The sequence below is a fragment of the Pinus tabuliformis genome, chromosome 6 (genome assembly GCF_031772625.1).
Source record: "Pinus tabuliformis cultivar Carrire ecotype Pingquan chromosome 6, CPIR1, whole genome shotgun sequence".
Lineage (NCBI taxonomy): Eukaryota > Viridiplantae > Streptophyta > Pinopsida > Pinales > Pinaceae > Pinus > Pinus tabuliformis.
The window spans coordinates 845960768-845974306 of NC_142292.1; the positions used below are offsets into that span (position 1 = coordinate 845960768).

The 13539-nt window shown below is 40.0% G+C and overlaps 1 protein-coding gene across 4 annotated transcripts in view; it reads right to left on the minus strand.

The window, feature by feature from the left end:
* Window positions 1-2239: 2239 nt before the first annotated feature.
* LOC149261524 (azadirone synthase LFS-like) overlaps window positions 2240-13539 on the minus strand; it is a 396585-nt gene continuing 385285 nt past the window's right edge. For 2 of the 4 annotated variants that reach the window (XM_089422350.1, XM_089422347.1), the window contains 2 exons: window positions 3156-3235; window positions 2240-3047 (listed from right to left, as the gene is read on the minus strand). In XM_089422350.1, the coding sequence (XP_089278476.1) occupies window positions 2912-3047; window positions 3156-3235 (216 nt within the window). In that variant the 3' untranslated portion in view covers window positions 2240-2911. Of the gene's footprint in view, window positions 3048-3155; window positions 3236-7981; window positions 8114-13539 lie in introns of those variants that run through there. The other 2 variants (XM_089422355.1, XM_089422352.1) reach the window with 1 other exon arrangement.

The following is a 13539-nucleotide window of genomic DNA, read 5'->3' on the forward strand; positions in this document are numbered from 1 at the left end:
AGTGAGCCTCAACTTGCTGCAATATCCTACTATTATATTATCCTTAGTAACATCAAAGGCCATTGTTGTCGATAAGGAGGCAACTTGAGTCCCTTCTAGATTAATTTCAGGGATTATTTGTGATGTGAACCAATTTATTGCCTCGATAATGAAAGCAATACAATCTGATACAATTCGCCAAACAACTCTGAGGTATAGACGTCCCCTCACATTGTAACCCTCCTTCAACAATTCACACCTGAAATCCCTCATTTTATATGACATCCTAAAGTTTAAGTCATGCCAATTACTCGCTCTCTCTTTCTCATGTGTGTGAGCCCAAACACACTTTGTTTTGGGTAAATTTTAAAGAACATGTTGATTATATAAATCGTGTATAGAAACCCCAGACAAGATGTAACCTGCTAGATTGGCAAGGTGACCTGTTCTAGAGGCAAATATTGGCAACTGCATTCTATAAAGTCATTACTTACCTTCATAGAGGGATTCCAATTATAAGTGCATAGGCTGTTGTGATTGAAAATTTGTGAGTGCCCAGTGTGGACCTCCCAAGCCATGTTAAGAAAATGGATACCTAATAAGCATGGAATTACGTTTGATCCCTAAGCTTTGCCTAGCTAAAATCAACAAAGTCTGGTGGAATCATGATTTGAGGTGTTTGAGCCTTTCAAAATTTCTCTACGGCTTCTATCTCATTTTTTTATTGCATTATAAATGTAGAATATCTACCATGAGAACTGATAAAGTACAGTGCAATCCAGTCATCTGAAATAAAATTTTAGCAATTCTATCTGAATAAAGACCTCTGTAAGTAGAAGTACTTAGATAACTGTCCTCTGGATCCATCACCTAATTAAATTAAAAATCAAAAACACGTTTCGAACCATCCATGGTTCATCATCAAGACGATTAAGATGAAGAGATTCTAATCCAGTGCAATTCTACTTCAGTGGGAATATCTCAATTCTGTGGTGGAATCTATATTGCTCTCATTTTTCTTTGTAACTATATGCACCGTAGTTGCCCGTTTTGGCATAATGGTGGTGAAGTTCAAAAGTATGTGAAATTACAAAGCAACTTTGTCCAGAGTGCAAAAGATTATAAATACTTAAATATGAAAGATTCCAATGGGGTTGTGATTTAATGGAGCGGTGGCATTTCAAGTCACCCACCAGGTTTCTTTTTCCCTCGAGGTAGGTGCTTTTGCATTTCCCTTTGTGGGACTGTTCACCTGTTTAAGTAGGCCAGGTACATGCTTAAGCAATGTTCATTGTGGAACAGTTCACTTGCATAAATAGGTGAATTTGACGTTCAACCTATGCAACCGAGGGTAGGCCATGGGTAGGTAATTCATTCAATCTAGTTTGGATGAAGTATCACTTTCAAATTTTTATACGATATAATCAACATACTCTTAAAAAATTGAAAATAATCGGTGGCAGATATGAAAGAAATATAGAATCCTCATTGCAAATGAAAAGAAATATAGGTTTTGAGCTTTTAAAAATCTAAATTCACATTACAAATCTTACAAATGTCAAGCTCTTCAGCCAACACTGGGAAGAGAAATAAGATATTTAGTAGTATAGTTGAAAATAAGGAATACTCTGGCAAATATGAAGAACACATAATTGCATTCGTCATTCAGTTCACCCCTGACCTTTTAGGCATGGGATGAAATGCTCCTATATCGACCTTCTCAGATTCCAGATGGAAACAGATACGTGTCGCTTCTATTGATTTATTCTGGCAGATTGAACCAACTGTCGATACATTTAGAATAATTGTTGCAAAGAATGTCATGACTGTAAAAATGCTGGAGGGACTCTAGCTTCCCGTGTGTTAAGAAGAGAAAAAGATATTTTTCCCATGTTAAATATGAAGGATTCCAATGGGCTTCTGATTCAATGGAGCAGTGGCATTTCAAGTCACCCACCAGGGTTCTTATTCCCTCAAGGTAGGTGCTTTCGCATTTCACTTTGTGGGACTGTTCACCTGTTTAAGTAGGCTAGGTACATGCTTAAGCAATGTTCATTGTGGAACAGTTCACTTGCATAAATAGGCGAATTTGACGTTTTCCCTATGCGACCGGGGTGGTAATTCATTCAATCTAGCTTGTATGAAGTATCACTTTCAAATTTTTATAGGATATAATCAACATACTTCTAAAAAAGTGAATAATGTGTGGCAGCTATGAAAGAATTACAGAATCCTCATTGCAAATGATGCAAACTAAATATAGGTTTTGAGCTTTTAAATATCTAAATTCGCATTACATATCATACAAAGGTCAAGCTTTCCTGCCAACACTGGGAAGAGAAATGAGATCTTTAGTAGTATAGTTGAAAAATAAGGAATACTCTGGAAAATATGAACACATAATTGCATTCGTCATTCAATTCACCCGACCTTTCAGGCATGGATGAAATGCTCGTATGTCGATCTTCCCAGATTCCAAATGGAACCAGATACGTGTAGCTTCTATTTATTTATTCTGATAGATTGAACTAACTGTAGATACATTTAGAATAATTGTTGCAAAGAATGTCATGACTTTGTCAAAATGCTGGCAGAGACCCTAGCTTCCCGTGTGTTAAGAAGAGAACAAGATATTTGTCCTAAGTCCAAATATTTTGTATGAAACGTATTGCATAATGCATTAGAGAGGATTTGAACCATGAATTATTTTTGTTTTATACATTGAAAATGGCTTGTTTCTGCTTATTGTGGTTATATATCAATCAAGTAAAGCCATTGTCACAGATTAATATACTACTGAATATCGGGTTTTCCATGTAGATAGTCATATCATCCTGTTGGCCAAGAATATCTCCTTCATGCTGAATAATCAGAAGTCTGCCTTGATAAGATAATCTGGGCAGATTCTTGTTGCTTCTTGCTTAACATTGAATCAAACATGCACACCATTTAACGTGTGACTATCCCCTCTCTCGTACAATTCTGAAATTTCTGTATATGTATTGAGGTCAGTATGAGTATCCTTATACCGCTTGGATAGATAATCCTCGCATTTAACTGGAGGATACCTGCCAAAATGTTCATCACAACAACACTTTTAAACTGATATTCGATCCTCAGAATAAGAGTCTTTTATAACTTTCCACTCAGTTCAAATATAATAATCTCTTACATACTTGGGAGGATTTGTCTCTGAATAACAAGTTGGAAGACACTTCACAATGCAGTCATGGCTGGGTTCCAGGAAATATGCTATCTGCCAATAAAACAATATGGTGAGTGAATTTCCTTCATCTACACGGCATTTTTGAATAGGTGTAAGCTCGACCATGAATAGGGGCATGCACATGTCAAAGAATATGTGTAAAAATAATAGATATCCAAATGTAGCCATCTATCTCACCCATTATACTATCAAAACTGTGGAAGCAGTTTGCTAATTAATAGCACAGAGCATACCAGATCTACAACCTGGCCAAAATAGTATACACGATATGTGTGTCTGGGAAAGAAGGAACATTTGATACAAACATATGACAAAAATAAAATGGATGAATGGATTTTAAGGTAAATCTCTGCATGATGATTGTGAAATGATGATGATGTTAACAAAGTTGTTGACTCATTGTTGACGTGAGACAGAAGAGTACTTGCCAACCCTGTTAGCATTCACCCATACCATGAGAGTCCACTGTGAGTGTCTGACCATGAAGAGCTTGTCACACAATGGAGGTAAAACTACTTTAATTTTAAAAAGTTGAAAACATTTGAGTTTTGAATAGATTTGATGTTCATAGCATACGCTTTGAAAGGCAGGGCTGCGAGCAATTAGACTGGGAGCAATATACTCCATCTATGCTTCTGCTCAGTTGTCTTCAGGGATGTTATTTAGTGCCTTGATTCAGCAGACGAGCTCTAGTTTGCTAGAGTGGTATAATCAGCTGTAGCAAGTGAGGGGTGTTGCCTCAAAATTTAACAGGTTTTGTGAGGGTGACTCACAACACAAGAGCTAGATCAAGGGACAATAATATGAGGTGTGGCCCACTTTCACCACAGCCGCTACCTCCTTCTTTAGTGGATTTTCACCACTAGGGAGGCTTCCCTATGTTAGGTAACCTAAGAGAATGTAAGATTCCCGATTGGAAATATCCCAAGAGGACCAATAAATTTCTGGGTTTTACTATCCTCTTTCAGTGTGAAACTTTGTCAAACACATCACAAATACACTGCTGTAGGTGAAATTTATTATTTGGCGCTAAATACATACAGTGACTCATATATGAAGAATCCAACCTCTAACCAGTGACTGATATTTAATTAAAACTCAGAAGTTTGACAAAAGAACTGATAAAACTTCATAACATTGATGCACTGGACATGACATGGGTTTTACATTCAAAATGATGAGAAATACATAACAGAGAACACAAATAGGAACCTGTTATGCAAGCAGCAAGACGTCCTTCAGTGTTTGACCAACTTCCAATGAAACTTTCAGCAGTGCAATCTCCAGATAATTGTTCCCAATGATACTGTGTATTAGTTCACTGTTACAGCCTCCAAAAGGGACTTATCACATGCACAGCCAGCAAAAATAGGTGAAATAATGATGATGCTAACAAAGTTGTTGACTAATTGCTGACATGAGACAGAAGAGTACTTGCCAACCTTGTTAACATTCACCCGTGCCATGAGAGTACACTGTGAGGGTCTGACCATGAAGAGCTTGTCACACAATAGAGGTAAAAATACTTTAATTTTAAAAAGTTGAAAACATTTGAGTTTTGAATAGATTTGATGTTCATAGCATACGCTTTGAAAGGCAGGGTTGCTAGCAATTAGACTGGGAGCAATGTACTCCACCTATGCTTCTGCTCAGTTGTCTTCAGGGATGTTATTTAATATTTAGTGCCTTTATTCAGCAGATGAGCTCTAGTTTGCTAGAGTGGGACAATCAGCTGTAGCAAGTGCGGTGTTGTCTCAAAATCTAACGGGTTTTGTGAGGGTGACTCACAAGACAAGAGTTAGATCAAGGGACAACAATATGAGGTGTGGCCCACTGTCATCACAGCCACTACCTCCTGCTCTTTAGTGGATTTTCACCACTAGGGAGGCTTCCCTATATTAGGTAACCTAAGAGAATGTAAGATTCCCGATTGGAAATATCCCAAGAGGACCAATAAATTCCTGGGTTTTACTATCCTCTTTCAGTGTGAAATTTGGTCAAACACGTCACAAATACACTGCTGTAGGTGAAATTTATTATTTGGTGCTAGATATAAACATACAGTGACTCATATATGAAAAATCCAACCTCTAACCAGTGACTGATATTTCATTCAAACTCAGAAATTTGACAAAACAACTGATAAAACTTCATAACATTGATGCACTGGACATGACAAGGGTTTTCTCTCAAAACAATGAGAAATACATTACAGAGAACACAAAGAGGAACCTGGTATGCAAGCAGCAAGACATCCTTCAGTGTTTGACCAACTTCCAATGAGACTTTCAGCAGTGCAATCTCCAGATAATTGTTCCCAATGATACTGTGTACTAGTTCACTGTTACAGCCTCTGAAAGGGACTTATCACACGCACAGCCAGCAAGAATAGGTGAAATAATGATGATGCTAACAAAGTTGTTGACTCACTGCTGACGTGAGACAGAAGAGTACTTGCCAACCCTGTTAGCATTCACCCATGCCATGAGAGTCCACTGTGAGGGTCTGACCATGAAGAGCTTGTCACACAATAGAGGTAAAAATACTTTAATTTTTAGAAGTTGAAAACATTTGAGTTTTGAATAGATTTGATGTTCATAGCATACACTTTGAAAGGCAGGGCTGCTAGCAATTAGACTCAGAGCAATGTACTCCATCTATGCTTCTGCTCAGTTGTCTTCAGGGATGCTATTTAGTGCCTTGATTCAGCAGATGAGTGTGAAAATTTGGAATCCCCGAATCACTACTGCAGCAACTGATTATATTTCTCCTACTGAATCAAGTTATTTACAGTATTATACGGTAAACATTAAAATAAATACAACTGCAGCCTTCACAACTTAAATAATATGCGGAAACAAGAACTGAGCAAGAAAGAAATAGCACACACAAGTGACACCATTGTTTTTGGACAAATGTCCCCGGAAAACCCAATGTGGGAAAACCGGTGCAGCAGCTGAGGGTTTGTATTATTATGTAGTAATTTCTGAGTACAATTCTTCAGATGCCCAAACTGGCAATCCTATACAGAGATCTAATTGGACAAAAAGATAGTGAGATGATCTCACCCTGTCACTAGGAAATCTGGCACTGATCTGCGTTGGAGATGAGCCTCTGCGCTGTCTCTACGTAGTTTCTGTGCAGCGCTGCATCACTCCTGCTGGGACTGCGCTGTGAAAATTCGGAATCCCTGAATCACTGTTACAGCCTCTGAAAGGGACTTATCACACACATAGCCAGCAAGAATAGGTGAAATAATGATGATGCTAACAAAGTTGTCGACTTACTGCTGACATGAGACAGAAGAGTACTTGCCAACCCTGTTAGCATTCACCCATGCCATGAGAGTCCATTGTGAGGGTCTGACCATGAAGAGCTTGTCACACAATAGAGGTAAAAATACTTTAATTTTTAGAAGTTGAAAACATTTGAGTTTTGAATAGATTTGATGTTCATAGCATACACTTTGAAAGGCAGGGCTGCTAGCAATTAGACTCGGAGCAATGTACTCCATCTATGCTTCTGCTCAGTTGTCTTCAGGGATGCTATTTAGTGCCTTGATTCAGCAGATGAGTGTGAAAACTTGGAATCCCCGAATCACTACTGCAGCAACTGATTATATTTCTCCTACTGAATCAAGTTATTTACAGTATTATACGGTAAACATTAAAATAAATACAACTGCAGCCTTCACAACTTAAATAATATGCGGAAACAAGAACTGAGCAAGAAAGAAATAGCACACGCAAGTGACACCGTTGTTTTTGGACAAATGTCCCTGGAAAACCCAATGTGGCAAAACCGGTGCAGCAGCTGAGGGTTTGTATTATTATGTAGTCATTTCTTAGTACAATTCTTCAGATGCCCAAACTGGCAATCCTATACAGAGATCTAATTGGACAAAAAGATAGTGAGATGATCTCACCCTGTCACTAGGAAATCCGGCACTGCTCTGCGTTGGAGATGAGCCTCTGCGCTGTCTCTACGTAGTTTTTGTGCAGTGCTGCGTCACTCCTGCTGGGACTGCGCTGTGTGAAAATTCAGAATCTCTGAATCACTGTTACAGCCTCTGAAAGGGACTTATCACACACACAGCCAGCAAGAATAGGTGAAATAATGATGATGCTAACAAAGTTGTCGACTCACTGCTGACGTGAGACAGAAGAGTACTTGCCAACCCTGTTAGCATTCACCCATGCCATGAGAGTCCACTGTGAGGGTCTGACCATGAAGAGCTTGTCACACAATAGAGGTAAAAATACTTTAATTTTTAGAAGTTGAAAACATTTGAGTTTTGAATAGATTTGATGTTCATAGCATACACTTTGAAAGGCAGGGCTGCTAGCAATTAGACTCGGAGCAATGTACTCCATCTATGCTTCTGCTCAGTTGTCTTCAGGGATGCTATTTAGTGCCTTGATTCAGCAGATGAGTGTGAAAATTTGGAATCACCAAATCACTACTGCAGCAACTGATTATATTTCTCCTACTGAATCAAGTTATTTACAGTATTATACGGTAAACATTAAAATAAATACAACTGCAGCCTTCACAACTTAAATAATATGCGGAAACAATAACTGAGCAAGAAAGAAATAGCACACGCTAGTGACACCATTGTTTTTGGACAAATGTCCCCGGAAAACCCAATGTGGCAAAACCGGTGCAGCAGCTGAGGGTTTGTATTATTATGTAGTAATTTCTGAGTACAATTCTTCGGATGCCCAAACTGGCAATCCTATACAGAGATCTAATTGGACAAAAAGATAGTGAGATGATCTGACCCTGTCACTAGGAAATCCGACACTGCTCTGCGTTGGAGATGAGCCTCTGCGCTGTCTCAACGTAGTTTCTGTGCAGTGCTGCATCACTCCTGCTGGGACTGCGCTGTGTGAAAATTCGGAATCCCTGAATCACTATTGCAGCAACTGATTATATTTCTCCTACTAAATCAAGTTATTTACAGTGTTATATGGTAAACATCGAAATAAATACAACTGCAACCTTCACAACTTAAGTAATATGTGGAAACAAGAACTGAGCAAGAAGAAATACCCACACACAATTCACACCGTTGTTTTTGGACAAATGTCCCCGGAAAAACCCAATGCGGGAGAACCGGTGCAGCCGCTGAAGGTTTGTATTATTATGTAGTAGTTTCTGAATACAATCTTTGGATGCCTTACTAGCTATCCGATACAGAGAATCTGACTGGCAGAGAATTAGTGAGAAATACTTCACACTATCACTGGAGATACGACACTGATCCAATCATTCCTCTCCCCCCCCTCTTCTCATAATTTTATGAATTTTGGCATTGCATTGTTATCTTTAGCTGCTTCGGGAATGGGTTTAGATGCATGTAAATTGAGTTCAATTAATTGCCCTATTGCATCAGCTCCCCCCACTGATCTGGTTACTATACCGACTATTACCATGGACTCTCTCTCTATTCCTACTAGGGAGGACTCTACTTCCAGTAGCTCGCATAGGTACAACCTTAGATCACAGACCCATCCCCAAACCCTCACCTTCGGATTGGGTGAGGACCCCCTCCCCACAAGAGCTCAAAAATTACCCAGGGGTAGACAATCCTATATGTCAAAATCCATCCTGAGAGCGGGCATTGAGGTGGCGAATGGTATCCAGATTCCTATTGATCGGGTTCTTAGAGCAAAGGGAAACCCTGATTGGGTTATCCCATGAAGTGCCTATCTTTCAATTGCAGGGGTTTGGCCAGCCCAGACAAGAAACTGACGCTTAGAAGACTATTAGGCTCGGTTAGGATTGATGTATTATTGCTACAAGAGACTTTGGGAGATGGGGGCTCCATCAACAAGATTTTGTCGAACATGCTTCCAGGCTGGATTTTCCATACTTTGGATGTGAGAGGGAGATCTGGGGGATGTGCTTTGGGTTTCAATAAAAAGACTATCAAGATTGACAATATTTGGGGTGGTGAAGGATATTTGGGGGCTGATTTCACAGCCACTGAAATTGATGTGCCCCTCAGACTGATTAATATTTATGGTCCCTGTCATAATAGGGAGGGATTTTGGGACAAGCTGATGAATACATCATTCATGCATAATGACAACATTATTATAGGAGGAGACCTAAATGTGAAAATTTTTGAACAGAAATTCTATTAATGCAGTAACTGATTTATTTCACCTACTTATTATTCCCAATAAGTTATTTATGAAATCCCTTCAGTAAATATTAAAATAAATTCTACTGCAGATATCACATCATTATACAAAAATAAATATATGCACAAGAATCAATCACATCAACACAGTTATTTTTGGACAATTGTCCCTGGAAAAACCCAATGCGGGAAAACCGGTGCAACAGAGGAGGGTTTTATTAATCTTCAGCAACAATCACTTTTACAGAAAAATTTACATAGACACTGGACCTAAAACTTTTCTTTGAGAATTTGTGACACCCTAGAGAGCTTCCTTTCTCTACTGCGTCAACCCTGCATCATTCTGCGTGGCTTTGAGCAACTCTGGTCCCTCTTTGCGTCATCCTCGCGTCTCTCTGATCCGCGTCTCCCTCTGCGCTATCTCTTTGAGTCCCTGCGTCACTTCTTCTGAGCTCCCCTGACTACTGCTAATCCCCCCTCTTCCTCCACCCTGCAACTCTCCCTCTGACAATCGATCTCCTTCTTTTTGAGAATCGATTTTCCTTGAGATACTAAGTATCTGTTGGTGTTTCTCCAACTAACCCTCAAGCCTCCTCTTATACCTTTCCTGTTGAGTCTTCAACGACTGAGAATAAGTCCCTAATCAATGGCTAGGATTAGATTTGGCTTGATTCTCGTCATTTAGAACCTTCTCACCCAGTTTTATATTAATACCCATTAATATTTTAATTTTCCTAAGTTTAGACTTAGGAACTCCATTAAAAATATTAATCATTTTAATATCTCTTTAATCGGAAGGAATTTACCAAAACTATTTATGGGTTTTGGAGATCTTATGTGCCTTAGCCTCTCCACCAATTTTCATGGCTAGAGCACATCTGATGCTACCACAAATCAACACTCCCTATTAGCGAGGAACATGCTCTAGTAATGCTCCACCACTGAAACATCACACTGATCCTATAGCACCGATACCTATGTTGATGCTTGGCCTACTGCCTCACATCCTCTGCACTGTTGCTACCTGTACTGCTGCCCATGACACTGCCACTGCCACTACTACATTTGTACTGCAACTCCCTCTCAATATGCTACCCATAACACTACTAACTGTTGCACTACAACACCTGACACTTATCCATTTCTACTACTAAAATGGATTCTTTACCATCCCCATCTTCTCCCTGAAATAAACAAACTTTGTTCTTCCTAGGGCCTTGGTGAGGATGTTCGCCACCTATTCTCCTGTAGGAGTGTAGATCAACTGTACAACTCCTCATTGGACACAGTCTCTGACAAAGTAACACCTAATATCAATGTGCTTCAACCAATCATGAAATACTGGATTCTCAGAGAGCTTGATGCAACTTTGATTATCACACATGATCCTGGTCGCATCCATCCTTCTACGGAATAGGTTCACAAGAAATTTTCTAAGCCATATGGCTTCACATGAAGTTGTGCTAGCAACCATATATTCTGCTTCAGCTGAGCTCAGAGCTACGGATTTCTGTTTCCTACTACACCAGGAAGTCATCCCCGATCCAATGCTGAAACAGTACCCAGTGGTACTTTTCCGATCTACTGAACTTCCAACCCAATCTGCGTTAGTGAACCCACTTAGCCTGATGTCATTGCTTCTGGTGTACAATAGTCCATGCTCGATTGTTCTTTGTATATACCTGAGAACATGTTTGCTTGTTGCCCAATGCGCCCTCTTAGGTTCCACCATGAACTAACCAAGGGTGTTGACAGTGTAACAAATCTCTGGCCTGGTATTGACCAGATACATCAGGGATCCTATGAGCTGCCTGTACAAGGTGGGATCAACATATTTGTCTTCTGATGCATCAATTTTCTTCTAGTTGGTGGTCATTGGAATAGCCATAGGCCTACAGTATTGCATCCTGAATCTCTTCAGGATTTCTGTAGCATATCTCCCTTATCCAAGGAAGATCTCACCCTTCTGCTGCCAAACTTCCAACCCCAGGAAATAATGCATCTGTCCCAAATCCTTCATGTCAAATTCTGTGGTTAGATTCTTCTTGCAGTCCTCGATGAGCCTGGATGATCTTGTTAGGAAGAGATCATCCACATATAATACTAGGACTAGAGGCTCATTATCTACAACCAGATAGTAGAGATTTGGATTTGCATCACTCTTGACAAACCCCATCTTCTACAAGTAGCCATCAATTTGACCATACCATGCTCTAGGTGCTTGTTTGAGCCCATACAAGGCTTTCTTTAATTTGCATACATGAGATTTCTTCTCATGTGTCTCAAAGCCTTCTGGCTGTTCAATGTATACTTCCTCTTCTATTACCCCATTCAAGAATGTCATCTTGACATCCATCTGATGAATCTCCCACCCCATCTGTGCTGCAAGAGATATCACAGTTCTAATAGATGTATACCTGGCTACTGGGGTGAAGGTTTCTTCTTAGTCTATTCCTTCCTTCTGAGCATACCCCTTAGCTACAAACCTAGCTTTGTATTTCTCCACACTACCGTCTGCAACATATTTGATCTTGTAGATCCATCTTGAACCTACCACTGATCTGTCTTGAGGCCTAGGCACCACTTCCCAGACATCATTCACCATTATAGAGCTATATTCCTCTACCATCGCATCCACCCATACTTGATGCTGAACAACCTCTTGAAAATTGGAGGGTTCCCCAACTTGAGCTACTAAGGCCTGGTATCTGTCTAGCTATCTTAGCTCCCTTTTACTTTTCCTGGGTGCACCAATGAATTCTTCTGCATCCCATAGAATCTGTCAGAGTTCCCGGCTCATTCTTCCTTTGGTAGTAGGCACATCTGTCAGCTCTTCCTCTTCCTGTGATTCCTCCTGTTCTGAAGGAGAATTTATGGTACTAGCTTCCGCTGGTTGAAGTGGTTTGACCAACGGCTCATCTTTTCACTGCTCCTCGGAAGGCATTTCTCAAGATTTTCTGAAAGCTCTATCCTCCATGAACTTTACATCTCGCTGAACTACTACCTTCCTGCTCCCCGGAAGATAGACTCTATATGCCTTAGCATTCTCGCTATATCCCACATGATATCCTTTTTCTGCAATTTGATCTAACTGTTTCCTCTTCTCCTCGGGTATACGGCAATATGCTAAATGCCCAAATATCCTGAAATGAATAACTTCAGGTATCTTCCCAGTGAAGACTTGCTCTGGAGTAATCTTGCCCAATGCCCTATGATGAGTTATATTCTGGACATAGACTGTCATGCTGCATGCTTCTGCCCATAGGAATTTTGGCATATCTTGATCATACATTATTTCCCTAGCTGCTTCCACAATAGTCATGTTCTTCCTTTTTGTTACTCCATTCTGCTCCGGATTGTAGGCAGTTGTCCACTCTCTTCTGATGCCCTTCCTAGCGCAAAAATCAGTGAAGTCCTTGTCAACATACTCTCGACCATTGTCTGAGCGCAACACTTTTATCTTCTTTCTTGTCAGATTCTCCACTACAGCCTTGAACTCTTTGAATCAACTGAAAACCTCATCTTTGGTTTTCAGAAAGTAGACCCAAGTCTTCCTGGAATGGTCATCGATGAAGGTGACGAAGTATTCGACACCACTAAGAGCTTTTGTGGACATCGGTCCGCAGATGTCTGAGTATATCAATCCTAGTACACCCTTGGCCCTATTGTTACTTCTAGAAAACGCCTCTTTGGCATACTTGCCCAGAGCACACCCTCTACATACATCATCTCGTTTAGTACTAAGATCTGGAACTCTTGTTACAGTTTTTCTGAGAATTCTCAAAGCCTCATGGTGCAAATGTCCCATCCTTCTGTGCCATAGTTCATTCAAATCCTTGTCTCCATTACTGCCTATCAGTGCCATTGGTGATTCTAGCTGCAACCTGTACAACCTGTTACTTCTGATTTTGATCTGGACCTTCTTTTTCCAACTCAGGTGTTTGACGTATACTTTCTCCTTAATGAAGAAAATGTCATAGCCCTTGCTTTGAAGTTGAGATACGGAAAGTAAGTTCATCCCCAGTCCTGGCACATGCAACACATTGGTAGCTCAGAACCGCTCTCCTGATTCCGTTTGAAAAACTATAGTACCTTTCTCTACTGGAGTACACTTTGCCTTATTCCCCATGGTGATCTGAAAATTCATTCTTTCTTCCTAATAATCTGAAAAACATTCTTGGAT